At 39.1% G+C, this 25,300-nt stretch overlaps 1 protein-coding gene across 2 annotated transcripts in view; it reads left to right on the top strand.

Moving 5' to 3' along the window:
• The window catches only part of AASS (aminoadipate-semialdehyde synthase), a 56,719-nt gene extending 31,795 nt beyond the window's left edge, over positions 1-24,924 (top strand). For both annotated transcript variants that reach the window (XM_081038049.1, XM_081038048.1), the window contains exons 14-24: positions 1,068-1,189; positions 1,386-1,512; positions 4,882-4,992; positions 5,072-5,180; positions 7,763-7,903; positions 13,452-13,619; positions 17,939-18,034; positions 19,645-19,760; positions 20,420-20,508; positions 21,030-21,206; positions 22,423-24,924. In XM_081038049.1, the coding sequence (XP_080894175.1) occupies positions 1,068-1,189; positions 1,386-1,512; positions 4,882-4,992; positions 5,072-5,180; positions 7,763-7,903; positions 13,452-13,619; positions 17,939-18,034; positions 19,645-19,760; positions 20,420-20,508; positions 21,030-21,206; positions 22,423-22,541 (1,375 nt within the window). In that variant the 3' untranslated portion in view covers positions 22,542-24,924. The remainder of the gene's footprint in view (positions 1-1,067; positions 1,190-1,385; positions 1,513-4,881; positions 4,993-5,071; positions 5,181-7,762; positions 7,904-13,451; positions 13,620-17,938; positions 18,035-19,644; positions 19,761-20,419; positions 20,509-21,029; positions 21,207-22,422) is intronic.
• The last annotated feature ends 376 nt before the right edge of the window (positions 24,925-25,300 follow it).

Raw genomic sequence — 25,300 nt, 5'->3', positions numbered from 1 at the left:
TAGACATCAAAATAATATGTTTTAATTATGTAAATGATAAAAAGTGTTATTAAATAGGGTATGCAATAACCAAGTAATAGTGGTTCTTTCTGGGAGGTGAAATGGGATGGGGGTGGAAGTTTTAGGAGCCCTCACCTCAACAGTAATATGAATGTTGGGGTGACATTTTATATTTATATTTATTTTTATTCACTTATAGTTCATGAGAAGGTTAAAGTTTGAGCAATGTCCTGGCCTAAAAGATCCCAACGGCAGAGCCTGCTGCTTAAGTCCCTGACACCAGGCCATTTCCATGGTTTTACACTGATATCTGGGAATTTGATTCAAAAGAATTTTAATGAGTACTTTTCATAATGAAGAAAAAAATATACTGAGCATTAGTGGGTTTATAAAGATGAGTAAGACTTAGTCACTGTCTTGGAGGTCAGAGTTTGTTGGAAAGAAAAATAGTTATCTGTCAGGAAGGAACAAATTCGAACAGAACAAACTGTTGAAGCATTAAAATCCTGCCTAGTAAATCATCTTAGGTTTCTACATTTGATGTACGGCATTTGTGGTTTCAAAGTTACGGTTTCAACTGTCTCAGGTGACCCTAACGATAAACCACCAAACAAACATCCACTAATAATCTCAAATAATAACCTCCTCAGATTGATGTTTCCTGAGATTGTTGTGAGGAGTAAACAAGGTTTCTGAGGTAAAGCCCTAGCTTGATTTTAAGTCATATCCCCTGGAAGGACAAAGTGTGAAACCAAGTGACTCAGTCGTAAGACAATGGTCCAACACCTCGCTAGTCGAATTCATGGAAGTTTATGGGTGTATACCTCCGCAATGTCAGGGTTTATTGTTCATTGTGCAAAAGCTAAAATAATTCATGAAAAATGTTGGTGTAGGTTAATTCCTGTTGAGTTTCTTATTATGAATAATGTGGGAAAAATGATTGCTTCATAGTCTAAGCTTTAGATTAGTTTGGGGACAGCAAGATTCTGTTATTTAATTGTTTTTGTTGTTGTTAACTGATTCCTGCATGCCCCACCTTTTTCTTTTTCTTTTTCTTTTTTAAATAGGGAACGTGCTCAGTCACTTTCAATGGCTACCAAGAAAAAGGTTTTGGTTCTTGGAACTGGTTATGTATCTGAGCCTGTATTGGAATACCTGTCAAGAGATTCCAATATAGAAATAACAGTAGGTAAATAAGCCCCCATTTTTCAAGAAGAAGAAGAAGTGGGGGAACCCAAAAACCAGCGATGTCATAGCATGTTTACTCTGTGAATTTTAGATGACTATTTTGTTTCTAAATTGTTTTTTGGAGATTTTAAAAGGTGTTTTGCTCTCTGACTAGTGGAAGGAAATCTAAAAATTGGACTTTTTAATTCTTAAAATAGGCTCTGACATAAAGAATCAAATTGAAGTGTTAGGCAAGAAATATAAATTTAATCCTGTTATCATGGAGATTGGTAAGCAAGAAGAGAAGTTGGGCTCCTTGGTGGCAAAACAGGATCTTGTCATCAGGTTAGTATCTAGAAAGAAATGATTGTCACATGTTTTGTTGTTATTTCTCTTACCTTATTTTCTCTTCCGTTCTCTAAGTACACTTTTTAATTTAATTGTGCATTGAGAAAAGTGCACAAATCACAAGTGTATAGTTCAGTGAATGTTCACGAAGTGAACACACCATGTAACTATCATCAGAACCGGGAATGGAATATGTACCCCAAAATCCCTCCTTGTGCCCCCTCCCATTTACTAGCCCCATTTCCCAAAGGTAAGCACTGTCCTGGCCTCTAACATTATAGATTAGTATTTGCTAGTTTTCAACTTTGTACAATTGGAGTTGTTCAGTATGTCCCCATTTGTAGCTGCCTTCTTTCATTCAACATTATGGTTGTGAGAGTTGTTTGTGTTTGTTGTAGTATATTCATTTTCATTGCTGTACAATATTCCATGTATGGATATACCATTATTACCCATTTGATGGTCAATGGCATTTAGGTTGTCTCTGGAATTTGGCTACTATGAATCATGTTGCTATGAACATTTTAGTATTTGTCTTTTGATGACTATATATACACATTTCTGTTGGGTATCTACCTAAAAGTGGAATTTCTGGGGCATGAGGTATTCATGTTTCATATATTTTGGTAGCAATTTTATCTTTTGAATTTATAAAGCATAAATTAAATTGAATAGACTCTCTAGCTTTATGACCATTTAGGAACAGATCTTGAAATATAGTGTTGATTACTACCTAATAAAAATGCAAATCTAACTTCTAGATACAGAGCTACGTGAGGTTCACTTTAAAATTAAATTTGGTTTCTAAATACCAGTGATGAGAATAGTAATTTATTCTTAGAATATAATTTTTCCAAGATGGAAGAAAGAAAGTCACCTGCTCATTTATAGTTAGATCAATTCATAGTTAGGTCAGATTCAAATGATATCATTGGAGGAAGTTCTGTGATGTCCTACTTAAGAAAAAAAAAAACAGCCTTGGAAAACATACAATAAAAGATCATTCTAAGTGGGAACTTTTACGTTCTCTCTTGATATATTTAAACATACACTCATTTTGAGCACTTAAAATATTTTTCAGTTTGTACAAATTTAATACACATTAATTTTTCTTCAGCAAAAATTTACTAATGACCAATAAACATTGTCTGTTAGTAATACTATTATGAAAATAAGTCTGATTCAAAATTGAATGTTCCAGCATTCTGAATAAAACAGAGAATTTGTTTTACCACACAGAGTTACTTACATATAACATTGTTTTTTGATTAAAAAAATAACATTATAAAATACATTTGGAACTAAATCTGAAGCAAAATATGACAAGATAATGGATAAAGACAATAATCTACTAGTACGTTCAAAATTTAAAATTTAGCAAACGGGTAGCCTTTCATAAGATTTAGCATTAGCAAAATCTGTTTTATATTTACTTTTTTTCCGTTGAGTTTCAGTGGTAATACTGTTAATTCTGGTAAACATTGTTATCCTGTAGTGTTCCTTAAATTATTTTTTTAAAGTTTTTGTAAGTTGGAGAAAGAATGTTTTGATGTAAGAACAGTGATAGGAACTACAAAAATAAAATGAGGAAAGGATATGTTTCACAAAAAATTTTATAATAGTATGTTAAATCCTCATGGTTTTACTTTTTTCAATTTTATTTTGTAATGATTTAATGCAAAATAAATCATTAAGTTACTTTGGTAAGTTACTTTAAAAATTCCATTTGTATTTTGTATATGTTAATACAAGTGGTATTTCCAAGTATATGGATTAATTGGGCTGGAGTCAACACAGTAATTCATGAGTTAGGTCCTCTTAACTAGTTACTGTATCAAGTTACCATATCACATACACAATGAATTATGAGCTCTAATTCCCTTTGTGTAAAAAAGGCACCATCAATGAAAGTCCTATCATTCTAGTTCTCAGCTTTTTATCAGGTTAGTGCAGATGATGCCAAAGTTTAAAAATATTGTTAGGTCTTGATAACAATTATTAAAAATATTATTAGGTCTTGATAACAATTATTAGGTCTTGATAATTTTTAACAGGCAAATTTTCATTGTGGGGAAAGTGACACAAAAATCTCCACTTAACCTTTAAGATGATGTCACTGTACATTTTCCATTAGTACTTTTCCAACAAAGAATTTTGTAAGTATTTTGTTCATTGTCTTTTAAAGGGCTACCATATTCAGTAATACTTCTTTTAGATTAAGAGGCTAGAAAACAGCATCAAGAGCATTCATAGTGATACTGGCAAAATATGTACACAATTTCATTCTACATGATAATAAACATATTTAGCAATATTTATTCTGTTGACCTGAGGAGAAATAAGAGCCTGAGAGGTGGCTTTATTGTTTTGTTTTATGTGAAATAGAGAAAATCTGAAGTGTGCAGGATGAGTTTGACATATACAGTGATACAGTGTGATAATATTTATAAGCTTGTATTTATATTGTCATTGGGACGATGTAGATTTTTTTTTAACCAAGTAGGCAATAAGCTAGTAGAACTTAAATATTGTTAAGCAACTAATAGAGTATTTTATTATTCTTTGGATAGAATATGAATATACTCATTTGTATCAGCATTTATGAAAATTCTTTTGTGTGTGTGTGTGATTGTGTAGTCCCAATTCCAAATTAAAATACCAAAGCTGGATTTTTAGAAAACCCATTCAAAGTTGAGTTTTATGTGCCGCTTCATTTTTTGCTCACCATATAGACTTTTCACCATTTTGGTAGCCTTTACACCAGTTAATACCAGTAAAGCCGATCTCCTACCTTGGCCTTTCCTCAACTCTACCCTGTAATGTAACACACATGCCACTTTGACTAAGTTTCACCGCCTCTGGATAGCCATTTGGGAGATGTGGAGGTAAAAAGAACAGCAAGCTTCTCTTTTAGTAGGGGACTCAAGACAGGAAATCATAGAAATATAAGGATGGATTGAATAAATTCCATTACATGTTATAAAGAGATAGCTGGATGCATGAAGAGGAAAAAGATCTGGCTTTGGGGGAATCTGGGAAAGCGTCTTGGAGGAGATAACATTTCAAACACTTCTTAGGGAGGCTAAGATGGAGGTAGGTGGAAGGAGCATTCCAAGTTGGAAGGCACAGTGAACGTAAAGATTCAGAACTGGCAAAATTGGGAGTGGAGAGTTACAATAGCTTCTTTATGGAGGAGATCAAGGGAGAAAAATGCAAAGGTGTAGGTCATATTGTGGAGATTTTTAAATGTGATAACAGGATATAAATTAATCAGAGTGATGTCTCAGCTTTAGTGCAATTGAAGGTACATTGGAAGGTAACGTTGGAAAAGAAAGTTTCTGATTATCTTCTTCCTCCATTTTTAAGCTTGTTGCCTTATGTATTACATCCTTTTGTGGCCAAGGCATGCATCACAAGCAAAGTTAACATGATCACTGCAAGCTACATCACCCCAGCGCTAAAAGAATTAGAAAAGAGGTATGTTTCAGTCATTTTCCACAAAGTAAATCCATGGCACTATTTTTATTTTATATCCAACTTTTCCTTCCTCTTGTAGTGTGGAAGATGCTGGCATCACAGTCATTGGCGAATTGGGGTTGGACCCTGGTCTTGACCATATGTTGGCAATGGAAACAATAGATAAAGCCAAAGAAGTGGGAGCCACGGTGAGCACAATTTACACCCAAAAGCCTATTTAGGAAAACATGCAAAGGTCCAGGCTTTTGTGTTCAGATATAATCTTTCTCTAATTTTAATTAAAGGTTGCTTATACTCTTAACTCCTACTTTGACTAGAAATTTGAAGTAAAATTCTGTAACTGCAGAAGTATCTGCAAGGTAAACAATGTCTAAGTCGTAGCAATTTATTTTTAGAGAAATAGATGCTCCTATAATATTTTGGTTTAATAAAAGATGTTAGACTGCGTTGGAGACTCTGTTGTTCAGGACCTAGCGTTGCATGTGAGTCTCAGTACTTACTCTAGCAAAAGGACTAGGAAGGTGGATTGTCTGTCACATGCAAGGAATGCACTTGTACGGTGCTTGTCATCACAAGGGGTAGGAGGCATACAGGATGTCATTACTCTTATGGGAGCATATTGTTTGATGAAAGAAGACTTTAAGAATACCATAGACGTTAGCAGCTCGGGAGGCAAACCTGGTCCCTTCTCCGAACTGGATCCCAAGGTGAAAGCAGCCTTTCCAAGAGCTTACAGTAAGGAATTTCACCTTACTCCGTAGTCACTTCAGGAAGTAAAGACACCCAGACATAGCACAGGCCCCAACACTGGATTCTGAACAACCATGGAGAATTTAAACGAAGGTGCCTGTCAATCTGATGAGAAAGAAAGATCAAGACACTATGAAAACTGATGCTATGATCACGAAAAAGACAAAAACCTTCAATGCTCTCAAAATCAGAAAAAGATAAGGAGTCCAGAAAAGGAGAAGGTAAAAAATCAAAGAGATGAAAGCATTTGCCACTATGGGTAGTCACTTTTTATTCACCCTGCTGGCGAGTCTGGCTGCTCTAGACAATACCTTCTTTTTGCCAGAGGAAGGATGTTCTAGCATAAAGGGGGTGGCTGAGCAGTCCCATTATAAGTAAGTGGTGGTACAGCTAGAAGGGTGTGAGCTGGAGGCTAATGTATACCTCTCATAGACGTTAATAGGACTGCATGGGCACTCCACTTTATCCCATCAATCTAATTAATTGCACTTCAAAATGACTGTAATCAGAACTAGAAACTACAGCTGGGCTTTGGGGTTAGATTTTATTTCACAATAACATGCCTGGGAACAGTGGTGCTAAGGCAACTTTTGGAAGCTTAACAATTTATCCTACTGGCCTTTACAGGACCAATGCTGATTTTTTTTTTTTAAAGGTAGTTATTATTACGTGGTGAAATTTTGTAGTTAAGTCACAATGCAAAACAATCACCACCTAGAACTTGTCTCGTTAGGGAGACCACCTCAGGGATGATGTAGATGCCTGATCACTGCACTGTACACCTGAAGCTGAAGCTGAACAATAATGACTGTCAACTACAATTTTATTATATATATACATATATATATATATATATATATATATATATATATATATGATCTTTCTTTCTCATCAACTTGAGAGGCACCTTCGTTTAGCTCTCCATGGTGTTCAGAATCCAGTGTTGGGGCCTGTGCTATGTCTGGATGTCTTTACTACCTGAAGTGACTATATATATATATATGTGTGTGTGTGTGTGTGTGTGTATATATATATATATATACAAGAAGTGGAGTACAGCATTAGGAATAGAGACAGTGGAAACGTAATGGCTGTGTGCTGTTAGACGGGTAGTAGATAGGGGGAGGGGAGTTATCACTTTGTGAGGTATATAAGTGATAAATGTCTAACTATTACATTGTTTTGTATACCTGAAACTAATGAAAAGACTATACATATATTGTGTATATATATTATATATACATATATATAATATATGTGTATATATATATATATATATATATATATATATATATAAAAGCAAAACAATCACCACCTAGAACTGGGTATTCTTTGAATATTGTCAAATATCTTGTAAAACTTAAATTAGGAATAAAAATGTTCCATGTGATACATATACAAATTCTCGTTAAGATTGTCATCTTGTACAGTAAAATATTATGTTAGTATTTTCAAAAAAGATTTGACTTGTACAAGTGGGAACAATTCTTTACAACATCCATCCATTGGTATTATGACATATGTTTTACATATGAGAGGAACTATTGGATATGAAAACGTGATGAATCAGATTAAATGTTTTAGGTTTTATATATGTAATATATAAAATCAAACATAGAATCAAATTAATTATAATTATATGTTAATTATACATATTTTAATTAATTATTAATTATTTAAAATGGCATGTAATAATACATAATCAAATTATAAGCAAATATATAATTTAAATACAGAAGTCAAGAGGAACTGACCAAGCAGAATTGAATAATAGTTGGATTTTTAACTGAACACAGTTAGTCACAATCTCTAGAGGGTTTTTTCTTTTTTTTAAAAATAATTATATATAAAACATAACCGTGACAAATGGTGTTTGGCTTTAAGAATGTATTTTGGAAAGCCTTAGTGACTTTAAGAAAGGAAAAACTAGCAAGTTTACCTCCTAGATGTCGTAGTTGGTTAATTACTTACGTACATTATTCTCTTTAACTTAACGATTAATTCTCTATGTGTCTTACAGATTGAATCCTATATTTCCTACTGTGGTGGGCTTCCGGCCCCTGAACATTCTGACAATCCTTTGAGATACAAGTTTAGCTGGAGTCCGGTGGGAGTTCTGATGAACATAATGCAGCCTGCCACCTACCTGCTCAATGGAAAGGTGACAGATTCTCATCCCGAGCTTTAGAGAGGCAAACCTGCGGTAACTGCCCCGGAAAGTCCAGACTTTCTCCCTGACACCAAGGCCCTTTGATAACGGCTGTGCTGCATGTCCCCCGGTCCTCTTCTCCTTTGCCATTTCTCGGTGTACATTTTCTGCTCCATGTAGTGTATCTCCTCATGGTTCCCAGCAAAGCCACTGCTCATTCTTTCCACTTCTTGCACGTTATTTCTGCTTTTGGAAAAGCCAATTCTCAGCTTCTCTGCCTATGTCAGTGTGATAAGCAATCCCAGAGTCCCTCCTCTGTGCTGGCCCTGAGGCAAAGCTCCAAAGGTTGTCACACTGAGGTCCCTGACCTCAGAGAGCTCACAGCTAGGTTGCGGGTAACTCTTGGAAGGGAGGTTTTGGTGGTTCAGGGAAAGAAACTCAGTTTTTTCCCCCCAGAATGTAAATGCTCTCTGAGTGTAGTGTTATTTTCATCATGTTACAATAAAGAAACGGTGACTGAAAGAGAATGTTAAGATCATTCAGCTGAGATTCAAACTCAGGTCTAACTAACTCCAAAGCCTTTTCTTTCCCCCTTTACTGGATTGCCTCCTGGCAGGAAAGACAGACACTGGTGTAACAGCTATAAGTCAGTGAGAGAAGTTCCAAAGTACGCTCAAGTGCCACATGCTACAGATGAGAGGGCAGCTGATGTGACCTTGGTGAGGAGGTGGGGAGCAGAAAATTAGCAGAGGACAGATGTGCTTGGCCAGCCGGGCAGGGATGCTGCCACTCATGCCTGGGTTAGGCAGCGACTTCATTTGATTCCTACCATAACCCTATCCAGTTTATTAAGGGAGAAAATGGGCATAAGAAGCTTAGCTAACAGCCACAGTTAGAGATCCAAGTGGTACAGCCAGTATCCAAGTCACATCTGTCTGCCCGCATATTTTATCCTCCTAACCGAAGGGAAGACTCCTTTTTGGAAGCAAATACTGTATTTCCCTGAAAATAAGACTGGGTCTTATATTAATTTTTGTTCCAAAAGACACATTGGGCTTATGTTCAGGGGATGTATTCCTGAAAAATCATGCTAGGGCTTATTTTCCGGTTAGGTCTTATTTTTGGGGAAACACTGGATGACGAGACTGAGGGTCCCTTGTTCAGTTCATGCCCACGCACCTCTCACCCACGCCTGGCCCTGCAGGGAGTGGTGAGTCACATGATCAGATGTGCGTCTTAAAAAGATTCTTCTGGCAGCAGTATTATAAATTCTCAGCGTATCTGTTAACCTCAGTGTGTGTCATATACAAACAAAGGAGAAAAGAAACCATTTCTTTAGAAGCAAGGTGAATGTTGTTCTTAACCACGGTCTCCTGTGCCTGCGGTAGGGTGGGGCTCACAGCCTGGACAGCTTACGGAATACTGACATCTGGGCTTGTCCCCGGAGCTTCTGCTTTGCCTGGTTTTGGGGATCTTCAAAACCTCCCCCAGGGATTCGAATGTGCAGCTGAATTTGAAAATCGATTTAGTGACCAGAAGGCCGCAGCTGTACTTAAAACTCTACTACACAAACCACACACTTAAACTTCATGCTGGAAAGATACATCCGCAGGTTTCAAGGTATAAAACAGGACCCCTGAGTTCTGGTGCGTGTGTCTCCAAAGGCCATTCTAAAGGACGACTGGCCATCAGTCTCCTAATACGTGTTTTCGGCAGTCAGGTTCCATCCAGTTCCCCGATTCTGTAATCACGAAGGTCTGGGCAAGAAACTCAGTTTGATGTTCTCCCACAGACACTTCTTTTGATCTGCCACAACCCATCTGTTGCGTGTCAACAGCTCCTTCCTGAATGCAGGAAAAATTCTCGTTTCAATTGGGCAAAATGCTCCTTTTCAGGAGGCCATAGAACTGGCAAAGATGATGACAAGGAAAGGATCAGCAGAGTGCAACCCATAGAGAAAGGGCTTTGATGTCAGGGGCCTGGCATTGTGCGCTGGCTCTGCCGTCACTGGCTGGTGGCACTAGGACAATCATGTATTTCATGTCTTTGAGCTTTGGGATCCTTCTGAGGATAAACGTAATAATACCAGCCTTGCAGGGTCTTCCATTAGGACTGAGTGAGGTCGCATAGATTACAATTAGTTTAACATCAGATTGTCAGACCCACGCGTCCTTAGCAAATATTAGTCACACAAAGAAATTGATGGTGGTGAGAACTCAGGAAAAGGAAGCAGTTATTTTCAGGCAGCAGAAGTTGAATTTGTTGAATTTGAAGTTTTCCCTTTCATTCTGAACTCCTTTTGTAAAAAACAAGGAGTGCTTTTTGCGTCTGCCTGGCACTGTGGAGGACCCGAAGACAAAACATGATGTTTTTCTTTTCTTTGCTAAAATGATACTTTTTTCAAGGTCCTACTCCAGTCTCCTCTTGTGGATGCATCTTTTCCTGACCACTCCAGCCCCAATTCGCTATTCTTTTGACTGAACTCCCACACTTTGATTGTCTATGTCTAAGAATTTTCCGGATGCTGTATTATTCACTCCATAATTCAAGTGTATCTGTCTGTCTTGCAACCCAGAAGACTCTTGTATTCTTGTTCCTTCATCCCCTCTGTGACCACAGAGTAGGCCTTATGTAATTCACAGAATCATAAAGGGGGAGCCAGGTGACTTCTGGCTTCTGCTTAAAGCTAAAGTCGTCAACTTTTCCAGCAACTTAGACATATGAGTAGCTTCTGAATGAGGACATATCTCATTGTCCTACGTCTTGCAGTAAATTCCAGCCATTGGTACTATTTCTAGCTTCTAATCCTATTTCTAACAAATCTTATTTCCTTCTATGTATTTGGAGACAGTGATTGTCCCTTCTCTTAGTTTTGTTCCCTCTGTGGCTGGTGGGACACTCTCCTAGATGGTTGGCACCTGAGTGATGGGACAGAGCATCACCATCATCTCCTTCAGCCTCCTCTCCCAAGCTACCCCTGGTTAAACAAATACTCTAAGCCAAGGCCGTGCTTGCTCTGCAAACACAGCTTTGAGATAGGCTTTCTAGCCATCAAGTTTGCCTGCAAGTCAAGTTTGCCTTGACTGCAGCACCCAGCTCCTCCCGTATAGGAAATCGCGAGCTGCTGCCTGCAGCCCTGCTTAATGCAATCTTCAGGTGTCAACCTAGCACCGTCTGGAATGCTGTGATCTTGTCAGTCAGCACCCCTCTCAAGGTACTGACCCAGAGAGCGGCACAATGGAAGGTATAGGTGTGGTACAGGAGAAAGAACATGGACATTGGAGTCAGGTGGACCTGGGTTCAGATCTGCCTCGGGCTGACTCAGCCTCAGTTTTCACCTCTGAAAAATGAGTTACTGCCTGGATTGAAGGCAATGCATGTAAGGCATCTAGCACACAGTGGGCCCTGAGTAAATGATCGTTTATTTCCTGTGTTATATTTCTTGTTAGTTTAGCAATCAAGCTTATTATCAGTGATTCTCATTGGTTGGAAGGCTTGCACATGCGTGTGTGTGTGTGTGTGTGTGTGTGTGTGTGTGTGTGTAAAATAGTTGGACTCACAGCAGCCTGCAACAGCAGTGAATAATGAGCCACTGTTTCTGCTGGGAGTGGGTCTTGGATATGAGCATTGTAAAGTCAGAAAAAAATGCACATTCTCTGCAAGATAGAAAAATCTATCTGTTTTCATCCAAGTCAATAATAAGATATCAAAGAGGACGGGGCTTAATAATGAACCCCATAATATGCCATTAGAAATACAACTCTGAGTTCATAACAAATGATACTGATTCCCTACTCATTTTTGGGTCAGGTTGCTTCGTCAGCTGTCAGTCCCTCTAAATGAATCATTCAGCTTACATTTCCTTATTTTCTTCACAAGAATCTCGTGGTAGACTTATGAACCAGCTGGTTTGTTTCTGACTAGTAAAGTGCTGGAATATAGACGTCTTTGTTGAACGTTTCTTTAAAAAAAGTTCTGAACCTTCAAACAAGTACACAAAACTTTAGAATTGCCGTAGGTTATAGTGATAAGATGGGTGTGGAGACCCTGAAGGTTAACAATTGCCTTATTAATAGATTTTTCTTTAAAATTTAGAATCCTGATAGACGAAACTTGTTTTAAAGAAATAGTGCAGGAATGGTCCCTTTGGAAATGTTGGCTGAACGGTCCAGAAGAGTTTCATAGGAGAAGTTAATGGAAAGCATTCCTCAATTCCTTCAGAGTCTCACTCTTAGGGCTGCAGACAGTGCTTAGCTCTCTACAGAGTGAGCCATTTAAATGGAGAGACTCCGCCAGGCCTGACTGCAGGTGGCATGGCCCATTTCCTTCTGGGGCTTCAGCAACATAATCATACGTTTGTTTTTCATACAAAGGCACATGCAGAATCTATCTACAAATAAACTCTGCTTTGGGCAAATCCCTCAGAATCCGTCTGAAGGTACATAGTGGCTCCCTTGTGCAGGGTTGTCTGTGCAGCTTTAGACGTGAAATCAGCACTAGTTTCCCGCAGTGCATTCAGGAGAAAAGCCAGTTCTACAGCAACACCACCACCCCTCCCCTTCTGCGGGAACCTCCGCCCTGATTTTATCACTGCAGAGTATTTCCCGTTATCTTAAGGATGATCAGAAATGTCACAAGCTGAAAGAAAAACTTTGTCCTTTAATCAAAATGAAAGGAAAAAACATGAGGCGCTGCGTTTTGTGTGCGTTCCAGGGCAAGGGCTTCAGGTAAGGGCATTACTGAGAAATGGAAAGAGCTTGGGAACTGGTGATTTAACTTCTCACCAGCAGGAAGATCGGAGTAGCACTGTTTGGAGTTGCACTGTGTTCATTGAGTTGTCTTTCTCGTGACGGGACATCTCCCCCCTTCCCTGTCCCCAACAGACACCTTCGGTTGACTAGTCGAAGCTTTGGGCTCCTCTAATTCCTCCAGCACAGCTCCTGGCACTTGGTAGATGTTCAGTAAATGTTCGTTCAATGACTAAAGGAGTGGATGGAGACAGGAATTGTATCTTATTCATCACTCTCCTCACTCCCCGCGCGATAAGTGGAATCCTGGCACACACATAGTAGGTGCTCAGTAAATGCTAGCTGTGTGAATGAAATGGACCAGGCCGCTGCCTCATGCAGCATTCAGAAGGGGAGAGAAGAAAAAGAACAGTGAGGATATTGCCCTTATTCTTTGAGTATGTTAGCCATTTAAATCAGCATCTGTTGCTTTTAGCATATTGTTTATTTAAAAACAAAACTCTCCTGGTGCATAACTCAGTGCTACCTTATCCAGGGGCAAGAAAAAGTAGAAAACAAGAGCTTAGGAAAGACGCTAAATGCTTTAAGTCAGATTTGAGAACTTGGAAGAAAGGCCTTGCGGATTACGATGTTAGCGGAACAGCCTGAGTCTGGGATGTTGATCGCTATTGTTTCGTAAAATGCATTTTTCAAATTCTCTATTGCTTTCTTTTAAAACTTCGATTCCTTTAATTTGCAAATAGCACAGATAAACGCAAAGGGGAGCACCCTGCTTACAGTAACCCCCATTGTGCCTTTTCGATGTTCCTCAGGTTGTGAATGTTGCAGGGGGGGTCTCCTTTCTTGATGCCGTGACTCCCATGGATTATTACCCCGGATTAAATTTGGAAGGCTATCCCAACAGAGACAGTACCAAATACGCTGAGATTTATGGCATCTCGTCTGCTCACACTTTGCTGCGGGGGACACTGAGGTACAAGGTAAGCAGCTGTGTTTCAGATGAAACCCGGTGTGTGTTTTGCTGCAAGTGATGTGTACGTGTCATTTTCCGTATAATCAAACTACTCCGGATGAGGAACCAGGCTAGAATCTTTTCTCAGGGTTGTTGTTTTTGGAGACAACTCAAAATGTCTTGAGCAAAGAGGGAATTTTTGACGCATGAGCAGTGGGGCGTAGGCAAGGGACTAGCTTCAGGTGTAAGGAGTTTGGGGGTGGGTCACGTGACCTCTTTGGGACTTGGTTTCTCTTCACCTCTCAGCTCTTCCCTCAGTACTGGATGCAGTCCCAGGCTCCACATGGTGGCAGCAGTCCCACCCTCTTAGGTTCAAAACAATGAGAATGAAAAAATGCATCTCCTTTATAGCTAAAAATGCAATTTTTGTCTCATGAGCCCTTGAGGTTAGTGGGATAAAAATGTGCTAATCAGGGGGCCGCCCGGTGGCTTAGGCGGTTAAAGCTCCATGCTCCTAACTCCGAAGGCTGCCGGTTCGATTCCCACATGGGCCAGTGGGCTCTCAACCACAAAGTTGCCAGTTCAATTCCTCGAGTCCCACAAGGGATGGTGGGCTCTGCCCCCTGCAACTAAGATTGAACACAGCACCTTGAGCTGAGCTGCCACTGAGCTCCTGGATGGCTCAGTTGGTTGGAGCGCAGGCTCTCAACCACAAGGTTGCGAGTTCGACTCCCGTAAGGGATGGTGGGCTGTGCCCCCTGCAACTAGAAAACGGCAACTAGATCTGGAGCTGAGCTGCGCCCTCCACAACTAAGACTGAACAACTTGACAACAACTTGAAGCTGAATGGCACCCTCCACAACTAAGATTGAAAGGACAACAAGTTGACTTGGGAAAAAGGCCTGGAAGTACAGTGTTCCCCAATAAAGTCCTGTTCCCCTTCCCCAATAAAATCTTTAAAAAAAAAATAAATATGCCAATCAGCTTTGGCCTCTGCTTTATGTCCCTGAAGCTGGAGATGTAGTCAGCATCCCTTTCCCCACAGCAGATCCAAAATGTTTTCACCACACAGTGAGGTGTAGATTCTAGGAGCAGAAACACAAATGTCCACCACACGTTTATTGATCACAAAAGAGTAGTTGCAAGTATGACCAGATTGAAACAATCAGGGTAATAGTTTCCTAGGGCTGTCATAACAAATTCCTACAAACTGGGTGGCTTAAAACAACAGAAATGTATACTCTCGCCGTTCATGAGGTCAGAAGTCTGAAACCCACGTGTGGGCGGTGTTGGTGCTTTTTGGGGGCTTTGAAGCAGAAGCTTCCTATGCGTCTGAGGCTTTCCATGACATATTATTTAAAATTCCAACTTCCTAAAATTCCAACATTTTCTGTCGCCTTTCTTACATAAAGCAGGCGCCGGTAATCATTGAACGCTGATGCTGTTATTCCTGTGTGAAAGGGAAATGACAGAAAAAATTAATGTAAGAGCAGAGGTTATTTCCACAGTGTCTGCGCATGAAGACTGGCTCTTGGTTCGCCTCATTTCTCTATGTCTAACTCCTATTTATTCTTAAAGAGAACACAACCACTGCATTTCTTCCTCTTTAAAGCTTCGATTGCATTTATTGGCACTTAGTATTTCCTCCCAGCACTTTTAGTCAGATTGGTATGGATCTTTTTCTTGTCTCCTGAAATAGATTTTAAGGTCCTGGAGGGCAGGTACCTGCGTTCTCCTGAATGTGATGCTCTCTGTCTCCATAATCCAATGAGATGCCTGTGATAACACCTGAGGGGATCTAGGACCCAGAGATATCCCACAAGCCTGTGGGTACAGTGGAAATTCCAGTCCGAATTGAAGCCATAAATTCCCAGCTCTGGCAGATCTCCCAATTCTGTTTTCTTCAATTTGTTCTAAGAATATAAGTAGTAACTTTTGGTGGCGGGGGGAGGTTCTAGAAATCAGGATTTTCCGATAGCTTGAGGTATAGTCTCTTACCAAATATGTAGAGCCCAAAACAGAGGATTTTAAGCTTTTTAAGAATTGAATCAAACTCTGAAGTGTATGGATGAGAACCCCCCTGCCAAGGACCCCATGTTGCATTCATGAGGTCACCATCCTATGTCAGCAACCCTTTAGTAACCTGAATATTTTGTTCAGTATTAGAGATGAGACACTATCACCCAAGTGTGACCGGGACACCTTGGCCACTTTCCTGCACCTGCCTGTCACCTTGTAGACCCAGCTTGACATCATCTTACCACCACGTCTTTCTTAGCTCCTTCTCCTTCACTCCCCTGCCCCACATCTACGTGCGTGTCTGCTCCTTTGTGCTCTGTGCTTATCTCTGCTGGAGCACCTATCGTATTCTACTGCAGTGTGGTCATCGTGGCCATGGGGGCTTGCCCACTGTGTGCCGGCCATTTTCTGTTGGACTTGTCTGACCTCTCTACTGGACTGTAGTTTCTTCATGGGTGGGGACTGCATTTTTCAGCTCTGTGGCCTCAGCTCCTAGCACAAGTCTGACACATAGCAGCTATGCTAAATGCTAACTGATGAGAGAATACATACAATAAGTTCATTTCTAGAGGTCACCATAAAAATATATTTCTGCAATTGGGTGCGGCCAGTTAGCTCAGTTGGTTAGAGCTCGAGCTCTTAACAACAAGGTTGCCAGTTCCATCCCCACATGGGCCACTGTGAGCTGCGCCCTCCACAACTAGATTGAAACTACTACTTGACTTGGAGCTGTTGGGTACTGGAAAAACACACTTAAATAAATAAAAGTTTAATATATATATAATACATATTATATATATAACATATATATTTCTGCAATTAAGAAATAGCTCAGAAATGGCTCAGTGTTTCAGATGTTGGATAAAGGGATCTCTGGCACTTGGGGGTATAGCTTTTTTGTTTCTCCTCTGACGTACATTTACATTGGGTTAGAAAAACTAAATGTGAGTTCTTTAATTAGTAACCTTTGAGCAGTTTGAATAATACAAACTTTCAGAAATGTGAAAATTACTAGTTGGCCACATATTAAATAGTGAAATATCCAATGACTATAGAAACTATTTTATATTTTAATACCTTTATTGCTTCTAAAGTCATCTCCCACCCTTCTCCTCCTCCTCTCCTTTCTCTCTCTCCCTCCCTCTCTCTCTCTCTCTCTCTCTCTCTCTCTCTCTCTCTCTCTCTCTCTCGCCCCCCCCCGCCCCTCTGTCTCTCTGATTGCAGTGCATACAAAGCTCCTTATTTCTTGGCCTTCCCATTCCACCCCCTGATTTGCTCACAGGAGAACATACCATTATGGTCTTCCTTCACTTTATCGTAGTTGAGAATCTATTCATCCAGTCATTTGTTCTCTCTCAGCATACTGGACTGCTGGATAATGGGGTGAGGGCAGGCAGATGAAGGACACACACACACACACACACACACACACACGTACGCCTGCACGTATGCACACATGCACCTACAGATGCATTTTCTATACCTACAGTTTACCAGCTATATAGACACTTGATTACAGTTTGTGTCACGTGCCGTAATAGAGATATGTACGAAATGCTACAGGAATACAGAGAAGGGAGTGCCCATTCACCTAGGGGGCTTGGTAGGCACACTGAGCCTGGTCTTAAGGGAGGAGTAAACATCTCCTAGGTGAGGAAGGCGTGCCCAGAGGCCCAGGTCTCTGGAAGAAACACAGCATGTTTGGGGAATGGTGAGTAGTGAAGACGGTAGTGAGTCAGGCCAGAGGTGCATATTTGGATGGGTTTTAGATAATATGCCAAGGACTTCAGACTTATCTTGTAGACAATGAAGGACACGTGAGGAATTTTTATCAGAGCGATGACATTTTCAGAAATTCTCTCTGCTCTATCTTTTTTGCCCTGTTCCTTATATGTGTTAAGCCTCACACATATAAGGTGGCTCTTAGTAGGATGGATTATCTGCTCTGGGGGCTATTCTTACAAGCTCCTTCTTCCATTGTGAGAGACAACAGCTGTTCTATTAAAGACTATTCTCCTGAACTGTAAGCATATAAATAAGAGGACATTTACCCTGTGCTGCCAGAAAATACCTTTCACATGAACCTAGAAACAGAAGTAAAGACCTATGTTTTGCAAGGTCTCTTATGTAAACCAGTGGAATTGTTGTGACACTATTGATTTTGATTTGAACCTGAAGGAGGTTGCATGCATACTGGTAATACAAATGACTCTCTTCATCCTGCTTTCTAAACGAATTGGACGATAAAGCCCTCATTTCAAAAAAGTCTTTGAAATGTCTTTCTTTGAACAGAAAATTTTCATATACTGATAATAATTCTTGTTACAGGGATATGCCAAAGCCTTGAATGGGTTTGTGAAATTGGGTCTTATAAACAGAGATGCATTTCCTGCCCTTCAACCCGAGGCCAAGCCTCTCACCTGGGTGAGTGATTCCAGAATCATAGTGTGTGCTGGTTGTCAGAGATGTCTTCTGCAGTAGGTTTGAACTTGGGTTTGGACCAGCAAAAGAACCCACTCGGTGGCTTACATGCCCCAAGTCCCTTCTCCCTTCACTATTACGAGAGGATGGAGAGAGCACGGAGACTGACTCATCTGGTCTATTTCCCAATGCACCTTCTACCACTCGATCACTCCCTCAGCCCTGGGAAGAGATGGACTTGCTTTCTGCACTGGGCTCTGGGCTCTGCTACTTGTCTAAGTGGTGACTCAGTGACAGGCGTGAAGTTTGGACCTCTTGAAACTGATAATGCAGGAGAGCTGCTGGTGGTATTACAGAACTGGATTTCCAACCCATGTAACCTCTTAGTTCTTTCATTTGGCCATTTGTAACCATGAGTAATTTGAGTTTTCTATTACTGAGTTTATGCCCATATAAAGTGTGTTGTAGTAAAATCCTAGAGTCTTAGAGTTGGAAGGAACTTTGGAGGCTCCAAAGTGAGTGTAGACTTCCACCAGCTTTGGAATTAACTTGTTACTAGATGGTCTTCCAACTTAATGTGACTATATTCCAATAGAAATGCCAGAAATTTATCATAATTAGAAAAGGATCAATATTATTAATCCCAGTAAGTCTCCCAAAGAAACTGGTAATCTTGCTAGCCAGTTGCTTATAAATTCATTTTTTTGTGTGTATCTGAGAGCCCTCCCAATCTGTTTTATCTTTCATAAATGTACTTGTTGGGCAGGAGTGAACAGGCATCCATAGGGTGACTGTGGGGTTGAGGCAGCTGCATCCAGCAGGTTGGTGCAGGAGTTTGGGGTCTGGTACCAGTATCTTGGTGGCTACAGTCTAGAATAAGGGGTTGGGAAACTTTTTTTTTTTTTTTTTTTTTGTCAAATACCAGATTGAAAATATATTAGGATTTATGGGCCATGCAGTCTCTGTCAGACTGCTCAGTTCTGCTTTAGACAATACACAAACAAATGTTTAATTTACAAAGCCAGGTGGTGAGCTGAATCTGGCCTGTGAACCAGTTTGTTGACCCTTAATCTAGAGCATACCTTTTCCCTTAGGAGTTTGAAAAAAGTCTTATTTAGAAAGAAAAAGTTATGACCACTGCTTAAGTGTTCTTCCTTTGAGATTTTATTATCTGCAAGGTCTTTCTCATCTCTCGAATCTACAAAAGAATTCTGGTTGCTACTAGCAACCACAGCAATAAGCTTCTTCCACTTTATCTTGGTCAAAATGGACTGGTGGAAGATAAGGCAGAATGGGTGAAAAAGTGATGATGAAGAGGTTATGCAAAGGCAGGACATGTGCTGGTGAATATGATACTGTCCATATTGTATTGATTTAATGTTATGATCCATTTTTATTGCTGAAATGTCATTCTGGAATACCATACATTTATTGGTGTATGGGTGTGCAGACGTGTATGTGTTGCAATTTACACATGCATGTGTTGCAATGTACTATTTTTATTTTAAAATTTGGGATGCATTTGAGGTCCAATGTCTTAATAAAATGCTTCCTCAACTTATTTTTTTACTTTATTAGAAATTTAGAATTTTTATTTTTGTATTTCGAACCAGAAAGAGCTCCTCTGTGATCTTGTTGGGATTTCACGCTCCTCCAAGCATGACGTGCTGAAGGAAGCTGTCTCTAAGAAACTAGGAGGAGATAATACACAGATGGCAGCTGTCGAACAGTAGGTACCCACCTATCAACTTAGAGCAAAATATTGGATCAATGACTACCTAGCCCTTTCTCATCGAAAGGTCAAAATAGAACCAAACATTTTACATTGTCTTTGATTAATTTGCTGCTCTAATGTTGGCCTGCTGTAGAGAGATTACCACATACTGTGTTCACATAGGGGTAAAACCTAGATTAAGAGAGAAATTCAATGGCAATTATGACTTGGGAAATACTTGTTTGGAGACACTTTCCTCTCAGTTCCTGAGAAGGTGAGATATTATTTCTCTTCTGTAGGAGATTCTCCCAGTCTTCCTCAAACTGCTTTAAAACACTCATTCACATGACTGTGGTACATTTCACTGATATCTTTAATGTGGGAGAACTAACCTGTAAGTTAATCTCATCAAAAACTTTGCCACAGAGTGGACTTCCACTGTGTAAGTTCTGCTCCAGGGAGCAGGGCCTGGGGGAGTCCGGGGATGATTGTAAGAGTTAAGACATTAACATTGTTATTATTATTTTACAATTTAGCAAAGTCCTATAATTTAAACTGTCATTTTGTGCTTCTTGCCTTTTAAGATTAAATCCAAGGAGTGCTTTCTTCTGCTTCCCAAGTGGGAATATGTATATAGGACTTGACCTAATGCAGCCATCTCTTGTGCTTCTCAGGTTGGGGTTACTTGGGAATGAACAAGTCCCGCGGGCCGAGTCTGTTGTGGATGCGCTCTCCAAGCATTTGGCCATGAAACTGTCCTATGGTAAGCCATGGGCTATCAGCTGAACATCCCAGAAGAACCAGAAGATGTAATCAATACAACAAGAAAATTAGCTTGGAGAACTGGAGCCAAGCAGTTAGGAGTCGGGGAGTATAATATCAGGGAAAGAACACTTGGGCTGTTTTTCTAGAGGGAAGAATAAGAGAACTAGTAAGAATTACCTTGCATAATATGGGAAAGGAAAAAACATGATTAGTTTTCCCTTTAATTTTTCACCCTTTAGGAAATGCTGAAGGAGTGTTTCTGATGGCCTCTACAGCAGTTCCCTTGAGTCCATAGCCAGGCTGTAGTGACAACAATCTGAACAGAAGGATGTGATTAGAGTTATCATTTCCTTGAGTTTTTCACTTGATCTTTTGGCTAAAAAGCATTCTACATAATTATCTGAGGACCATATATAGTGGGAGGGGGAACTTGTGAGAGCAGAACAGCAGCAGCAGGAGAGAAAATACAATATTGGAGTTGTCATGATCGTGGCATTTTAAATGGCTGTTTATTTTAAGGTCCTGGAGAGAAAGATATGATTGTGATGAGAGACAGCTTTGGAATCAGACATCCTTCTGGACATTTAGAAAATAAAACGATTGATCTTGTGGTTTACGGAGATGTGAAAGGCTTCTCAGCCATGGCTAAAACTGTGGGGTTACCCACTGCTATGGCAGCCAAGATGTTACTGGATGGTAAGTTCTTTCATTGGAGGTCTAAGCCTGTCTCCATATCATCTCCAAGTCATTCAGTGCCTGGACATCAAGTAACTACTTTTGCGTTACTGGCATTCACTAAAAGTGAGCCATCCTAGAAAATCCAAGTGCTAGCTGACTGGGAGGTTACTCTGTGGTGAGTAACAAACATGGATTTTAGAGTTAGACTTGATTTCTGTCCCAGTTCAGTCGCAATATGGCTGAGGGGTGGAGTACAAGTTACACAACATCTTCGAACCAGACTTTCCTCATCTATAAAGTGGGGATTGCCATCTAATTCATAGGGTTGTTGTGACACTGCAGTAAAATAATACATGAAGCTCCTACCGCATAGAGGGGCCCCCAGGGAATGTTAACTCCCTTCCTTTCTTTCCTTGGTTTTTCATGTTTTGGTGGTGGTAACACTGAAATAGAGCACAGATCTTCAATAATAGAGATGATGTTTTATTTATCTTCATATCTCCATATACGATCAGTACTCAATAAATATTTTAGACAAAATGAATTCAAATTTCAACTCTTCACTCATCCCTTAAGATCACATATATGTTCAAATAAGCATGACCTCTGAATATAATACCCCATTTGGTCATCCTGAAAGTGTAAGGGGAGTGGAAAACATCAAAGAATGTCAATGTCGTATAAAAAGAAAACATCTATCTATAAGTGCCTATCAGCTAATAGCAAATTAAACCACAGACTTAATTTTTGAGGAACCAGAGTGAAGAAGTGATGAGGTGTGAGGTCATAATGGCCTTTAAGGAAAGTGCCCAGATTTACTGTTTCAGTAAACCTAGCAGATACCCATGCTCAAATAACCAGATTGGTTTTAATTCATTTTTTTGTGTTATACTTTTAAATAAAATCACATCGGCAAATAAAGCAGACCAGTTAGATTTACTTTACTTTCTTACTGTATTCTCTGATTGTCTTGGCTGGAATTAGTGTAGTTAAGTGTATAGATGCTGACACTGTCCCTAAGTCCAGCTGTGTTTTCAATTTAAAATTAACCCCATTTCCTTGCAGAGTGTTGACTAATAATGTAGCAGGGGACTTTTAAGCAGCTATTTAAAAAATGCCTAGGCCTCCAAAAATTCATTGACTCTGAGTGTACTGCTATGTGGACATACTTGCTGTATAAATTAATATTTAATACCACCTTTAAAAGGGTAACTACAAATTAATTTTCTTTCAGGTGAAATTCAAGCGAAAGGCCTGATAGGGCCCTTTTCAAAGGAGATCTACAGACCGATATTGGAGCGCATTAAAGCAGAAGGCATTATCTATACTACACAGAGCACGATCAGCTCTTAATTGAGAATTATATATGCTTTCATCTTCCCTGGAAACACAGCTCTGAATATTTGTGCAACACATTTGCTACTGTGCCATTTTAAAATATAAAACATGCTATGTTTTGATTGTCATTACAATGTGTTTTGAAATATAAATCTCTATTTTAATACGAAAACATTTGAAACAGGAAATATTAGTAATTACCAGAGAATTTTAATAATTCTAGTATGTATTTTTTCATGTGTATGTAAACGTGATCATGATTGTGCTATTTGTTAATTTATTGTGCAACTCTTTTTCCTACAAGAATGTATTTTCCTATATTCAGCAGATGCAGGTTCATCTTTTTAGATATAAAAAAATTTCCTTGACACCACAGAACTGCAACGGATCATAAGAGACTACTACAAACAATTATATGTCAGCAAATTGGAAAATCTAGAAGAAATGGATAAATTCCTAGAAACACACAACCTCCAAGGCTGAAATCATGAAGAAATAGAAATCTGACTAGACCAATTACATGTGATGAAATTGAATCAGTAATTTAAAAACACTCCCAAAATAAAAGGTCAGAATTAGACGATTTCATAGGGAAATTCTACTAAACATTTAAGAAGAGCTAACACCTATCTTTCTCAAATTATTCCAAGAAATTAGAGAGGAAGGAACACTTCCAAACTCATAGGAATAGATTGAAAGTCCAGAAATAACCTTCATATTTATGGTCAATTGATTTTTCAAAAGGGTTCTAAGACAATTTAATAGAGGAAAATAGTCTTTTCACCAAATGGTGCTGGAACAACTGTATATCCACATGCGAAGGAATTGAAGATGAACTCTTACCTCACAGCACGTATAAAAATTAACTCAAAGTGAACCAAAGAGCAAACATTATAAAACTTTTAGGAAAAAATCATAGGTGTAGGTCTTCATGACCTTGGATTAGACAATGGTTTCTTGAATAAATGACACCAAAAGTACAGCAATAAAAGGGAAAAAATACATAAATTAGGCATCATTAGAATTAACAAAATTTTGTGCTTCCAAAAATGCCCTCATGAAAGCAAAAAGACAATCCACAAAATGAGAAGATTTTTGCAAATCATGTATCAGGTGAGGGAGGAACTTGTATTTAGAATATATGAAGAACTACTATAACCCAATAAAAAGACAAAGATCCCAATTTAAAGAAATGGACAAAGGATCTGAAATGACAGTTTTCCAAAGAAGATATAAAAAGGCCAGAAAACACATGAAACAATGCTCAACCTCATTAGCTATCAGGAAATGCAAATCACACTTACAGTGAAATACCACTTCATACTCACCAGGATTGTTATAATGAAAAGATGATAGTAACAAGTGTTGGTGAGGATGTAGAGAAAGTGGAACGCTCATAAACTGCTGGTGGAAATGTAAAATGGTACAGCTGCTTGGGAAAAGTTTGGCAGTTCCACAAAAGGTTAAACATAGAGTTACAATATGACCCAGCAATTCCACTCTTCGGTCTATACCCGAGAGAAATGAAAATATATGTCCGCACAAACACTTGTAAACAAATATTCATAGCAGCAATATTCATAACAAAAAATGAGAACAAGCCAAATGTCCATCAAGTAATAAATGCATAAACTAATAAATGCATATGCATATGATAGAATTGGGGTCTTTGTTTTTTTATTTGACAATAAAAAAGAAATGAAAAAGAAGTGAAGTACGGATAACATGCTCTAACGTGGATGAACTCATTATGCTAAATGACTGAAGCCATTATGCTAACAAAAGGCCACATATATGATTTCATTTATATGCAATGTCCAGAAGAGTCAAGTCTATATATGGAGAGAAACTAGATTTGTGGTTTCTTAGGACTGGTGGATTTAGAGGTGAGAGAGTGACAACTAATGAGTGTGGGCTTTCTTTTTGGGATGATGAAAATGTAGAATTGATTGTGATTATGGGTGCATAACTCTGTGAATATACTGAAAAACCACTGAATCATGTACTTTGAATGTGTGAATTGTATGGGATTGTATGGGACGTGAATTATATCTTAAGTTGTTATTAAAAAGATTAAATTACAAATAAAAGTTCTTTTGCTCCTTGGGGAAAATTGTGTGTGTGTGTGTGTGTATAAATAGAAACATATTTATATAAAGAATGTTCTATATAAACACCTGTTTGACTTTCACAATCTGTGCTCATATCCTAGCATATGACAGTGATTCTGCCCTTGAAATAAGCAGGTATTATATGTGAGGTATATGGCAATTGAGAAAACATATGGTGGCAGTTGAGAAAACATTTGAAAAGGATCCAAGTTGTTTAACGCCTGGTTCTACCTGTCAGAAAGAGTACTGGAGATTAATAATCTATTCATAAGTAAAGATATTTCTGTTATGGTGGCTTTCTTTTTTTCACCACTACATTGAGTTTAACACAATCAATTTGGAAATACAACTTGATTCCATCCCGTTGAAAAGTGGCCTCGATGAAATGGCAACTAGAAAACTAGCAGCTTGGGTGGGAGAAGGAAACCTGTTGAGATCTCAATATAATTGGTTTGGGCTTTATGGTAACAGCAATAAAGGGGATATGATTGAAGAACTGGTCTAACGTCAGTGCTAGAAAAGGAAATGTCAGTAAACTTGAGTAAAGATAAGTGTAACCAAACACTGCATCAGCTCTCAGTTACAGGTTTTCCCACAGAAATTTCATTAATAAGGATGGTAGTGATAGGATCCAGGGAAGAACGGATAGGTTATAGCTATAAG

This window comes from Rhinolophus hipposideros (assembly GCF_964194185.1).
Source record: "Rhinolophus hipposideros genome assembly, chromosome: 25".
NCBI lineage: Eukaryota > Metazoa > Chordata > Mammalia > Chiroptera > Rhinolophidae > Rhinolophus > Rhinolophus hipposideros.
The sequence above is the reverse complement of the archived record's forward strand: the minus strand, read 5'-3'. Positions and strand labels throughout refer to the sequence as shown.